A 4772-nucleotide genomic window follows, 5' to 3' on the forward strand; every position below is an offset into this window, starting at 1 on the left:
ATATATTATCTCAGTTTTTTTTACATGCCTGGAGTTGAGGGGTTCCTCTCCCTAAGCAGTCAAGTCCACCCTCTGCGATTTAGTGCCCTCACAGGGTTGATGAGCCTTTTCTTCATTTTATTATGGGGGTGTTGCAGTCAGGCTGTGGTCTTTACACTGAGTGGGGCACTGAAATTCCACAGACGGTTGGGGTTGAGACAGCGGAAGCACTGTACAAGTCCCTGAGAGTCTTTACTCACAGTTTGACTTCCACTGCTGATCCATTATTTAAGAAACACACAGGCGGTACGCATCGCAAAGCACACATACACGCAAAAAAATGCACAAAATGGTACAAAACCTGATATATACTGACATCTAAATGCAGCCAGCAAATAAAATATTACTATTTTGTAACTATCTTAATACAGTGTACTATTTGAAAATTCTTTTTTTTTTTGATGAGGTAGGAAATGCAGTTAAGTCTTTGCTAATAGGGAATTTTATCAGCCTCAGTGAACCTTTCCTTTCTATTAACACTCTCCTTCCACACAGGGGTTATCTGAAGTCCAAAGAGTAATAAAAAATTCAGGCAGCTCAAGCGCAAAGTAAGAACAAGCTACTTCCTACCATTCATTGTGACCAGGGATGTCATGCATCCACGGTTGAGGGTTTTCTCCCACAAAGCCTATGTCGTCGTGGGAGCTGGAGGATGACTGGTCAGACAGGTGAGCAGGAAGCAGGGGCGGCCTATCGTCTTCAATCATCACTATGTCATCTTGCGGCATGTTCACTGTCGGTGAGAGCTGGTAGTGACCTTAGAGACAGAGAGAGGATAAAAAAGTGCAGCTTGATTAGGTTTAATATAAACTTTCAAAACCACATCAATATTTAACTCAAGTGAATTAGAAATGCCTGATAAGAAATGTGGGTGAAAATACAGAAATAAACATATGTGATCTCGCTAGGTTCAAACACACTCCGTCAGACAACTTGTCATAAACAAAAGTAGCTGAATGTTTCTTGATCCAACCAGCTGACAAATAACTTAGCCAGGACTGAATAAATCATGTGACTGTGTTGTGAACATTTCATTTAAGGACATGTTTTAGATATAGAGCCTGTGCAGTGAAGTCATCAAGACTGTTTATTTCCAACATGATGAATAGCAATGTGCCACGTATTGCATACAGCTACTTGCATTTAACATAGAGTTAGTACACATCCAGTTGCTTGTTATAGATTCTATCCTCAAGTAAAGGCTAAGATGAAAGCCTGGGGTGAGAAATKGAGTTGAGGTTTGAGTTGGAATAAGAATCCCTGGCACCCTGCACCTCACATCAAACTTCATGTTGATTTTAGGACGGAGCTGGCCAGAAATTATGAGAAGCTAGGGTCTGATTCAGATGAGGCAATTTGTTGGTCAATGCGAACCTACCTAGAGGTAACACCAGAAACAGCAATGAGGGTCTCACATGAAAGTTGCTAGTAGTGCCTAACAACTCCTGTTGTGAGGGGCAAGTAGTTCCAGGGTAATCTAAATGTGAATCTAAGCACTAAAGAGACCTCTCATGTAGGTKTGTAAAGCTTGGYACTCCACACACTCKAGATATTTTGAATTCAGAAAACTTCTTGGACGGGAAGCGAAATGTCTTCCAGTTTAAGGTGTTAGAAACTTTTTTACTACAAAGGCCCCAATTACACAATGACAATTTTGTATGAAACAACAGTTTTTTGCTGGCCGATCGTATARGTGATGCCAGCTGTCGTTCTCTCTGTAACCATAGGTAGAGTGGCCATTTATCAGTAACACCCCCCGTGGAGATGAGAAGCACCCCACAGCTGTGAAAGCGTGCATGCCTAAACAGCCAGCAAAGGTTTCTTCTAAACTAACAATTACAATAAATTAAAGACGGCAGAGTATTTTTTTTCTGTTACTCGCCCTTTGCAGCTTGTAGAAGCAAAATACAACAAGCATCCTTAGTCCAAAGAAACATTAGTTTATTCACCAGGTTTGAACTTAACTGTAATCATGCACCAGTGAGACCGACTGGTACGTACTGCAGTGGTTCTATGTAAATGGGTGATTTTATTATTATATTTACCCCAAAACAGCATTTTCAGAGATTGTCTCGTGTAAACAGGGCCTAACACTTCCTAAGTCAAGTTTTAGATAAATGGTGATCATCACCTCGCTGACGAGCTTAACACCTTCAATTGTAGGTCTGAAAAGCCCAACCCCATACAACAATTCATCAGTATTACACACTCTCCTGACATTCAGCCACCCASCCAGACATCCATCCAGCCTGTCTTTAAGATCTGCGTGAAAGATGTGCAAAAACTTCCATAAACAAAAAGTGATGAAGGCACCAGGCCCATACGGAGTCTTACCCTCTTGCTTGAGGACCTCTGGACAACAGCTCACACCACTCTTTACTCACATCTTCAACACCTCACTGGAGCATTGTGTTGTACCCTCCTGCTTCAAATGCTCCACAATTGTACCCATCCCTTAAAAGTCAGCCATCACATAACTAAATGACTAAAGACCTGTTGCTTTCACCTTTAGTAGTCATGAAATGCTTTGAGAGACTGGTCCTCATTCACCTGAAGGTCATCTCAAACCCTTCTATTAGACCCACCGCAGTTTTCATACCGACCTAACAGATCCTCAGAGGTTGTAGTGAATACAGGACTCCATGTCATCGAACAACACCTCAAACATCAAAGAATATATGCAATGATCCTGTTCTTGGACTATAGCTCTGCCTTCAATAAACCAATGAGTGAATCTCCACTCTGTCAAAATCATAAAGTTTGCAGACGACACCACCATCATCGACCTCACTCATGACTGTGATGAGTCTGCTTACAGATGGGTGGTCAACCAGGTTGCCCACTGGAGCAATCTCAACAACCTTGAGCTGAACCCAGCTAAAACAGTAGAGATGATAGTGGATTTTAAAAGAAGAACCCCCCAACCCTGCCGCCACTCACCATCTCTAACAGATCAGTGATGGCCGTGGAGTCCTGTAAACCCATGGGCACAACAATCTCCAGGGACCTAAAGTGGTACAATATTATCAGCTCCATAACCAAACAAGTTCAGCAGAGGATGTATTTCCTGCATCAGATGAGAAAGTTCAACCAGCCCCAGGAGCTGATGCTGCAGTTCTGCATGGTTTTCATTGCGTCATCGCCACATCTATCACTGTGTGGGGCAGCTCAGCCACAAAGGAGGACATTCACAGACTGCAGCGCATCATCARATCTGCCGAGAAGGCCATTGGTGTTGAGCTGCCCACACTGTTGTACTAGCTAGCTGGAGAAAATTATTTCTGATTTGTCACACCATAGTCACTACAAATTATGGCATCTTCTTTCAGGCTGGTGTTTTAGCCAAATGAGGAACAGAGAAGCTTCTTCCAACATGCTGTTATGCTCCTGAACACCAGACATCACTATTACACTTTTACCTCATCTTCTGGTCTCTTCTTTCATGCCACTAGTGGTGCATATTTGTTGTTTTTTATGTGAACTGTGAACTACCTCAACCAAAAACACATTCCTTGTATGCGTAAGCAGACATTGCTAATAAAATTCCATTCTGATTCTGAAAAGAACTAAGGGACCATGGCTGCAAAAGTTAATTATTTAAAACTTTACTCTTCAGAATCCAATCTYTTTTTGTTACGGGCAAAACTTGCAAACACAGTTTCTTGTATTTTTCTTCATTCTGTTCCAAGGACAAATCTCTGTAGAAGGAGAGCTTTGCTGATCTGTATTCTGTCCCTTCCGACCCTCCCCACTGAGGACTTTCAGAATCGCTCTTTTGCTGCTCCTCAGGAGTCAAAGTCAATAGGGAATATGCTGGCACTCAGCACCAAGGACAGGAGAAGAGTTGCTCAGCAACATGAGAGAAGAATTACAATACAAATCTGGAATATTGTCTCAGTGTTTGACTTAAATACCAACAGYGACTGATTACAAATCAGCCCTAAAGTCAAGACACATTAGGAGATCTGAATTCAGCTGCACCTGCTTATCTTTAGGGGGGGAAAGGCTTTTAGAAACTTTGGAGACTTCCCGTGGTCTTTGCTTTTGTTTCCACTATCAGAGAGCCATTTTTTCCCAATTTAATAGCTTAGGAACAATTGCAGGTAATTACTAACAGCAGACAACAATATTTACCCTGGCGTGATTCCTACACAAATCCCAGCAATGTAATTTCACTGAGACCCTGTGCAAGATTAATGCACATTGTGGGAGTAAATCTGAGCACCAATCATCAACACAGAAATGAGGTCCATAGTTTTACTTAAGTATTTGCTAAGAAAATAATAAATAATAAGTATATTTATGCTTGTGTGTGGCAAAAAAAAATACAAAAGTCCTCTTTAAATAATTTGTCTTTAAGGATCTGAGAAGGCAGGATGTAACTAATGATGCTAACTAAACCTTGCATTACCACATGTTCAATAAAACCAACTTCAAACAGTGCTTAATAAAAAAAAAAACTGAACATTCAAATAGGCTATTTTAATCTGAACGATTATGTTAGCATTACATAACAATAAAACAAAAAAACATGTGGCTAAGCCATTAAATATGTACTTTTATACTGTTTTTATTTCTGTTAGTACTAGCATTTCTCTTTTTTTATTTTTTGAAAAACCAAAAATAGTTAAAAAAAATAATTTTAAATTTTAAAATAAAAAAATAAAAAAATAAATAAATAGAATAGAATAGAATAGAATAGAATAGAAATAATTCAACTTTATTTTCATTGC

General features: G+C 40.1%; 1 protein-coding gene across 2 annotated transcripts in view; it reads right to left on the minus strand.

Annotated features, from left to right (window-relative positions):
- The window catches only part of LOC106521108 (partitioning defective 3 homolog), a 330008-nt gene that overhangs the window by 69625 nt on the left and 255611 nt on the right, over positions 1–4772 (minus strand). For both annotated transcript variants that reach the window (XM_014013528.1, XM_014013529.1), the window contains 1 exon segment: positions 610–796. In XM_014013528.1, coding sequence (XP_013868982.1) covers positions 610–796 — 187 coding nt within the window.

Source organism: Austrofundulus limnaeus, unplaced genomic scaffold (genome assembly GCF_001266775.1).
Source record: "Austrofundulus limnaeus strain Quisiro unplaced genomic scaffold, Austrofundulus_limnaeus-1.0 Scaffold103, whole genome shotgun sequence".
Taxonomy (NCBI): domain Eukaryota; kingdom Metazoa; phylum Chordata; class Actinopteri; order Cyprinodontiformes; family Rivulidae; genus Austrofundulus; species Austrofundulus limnaeus.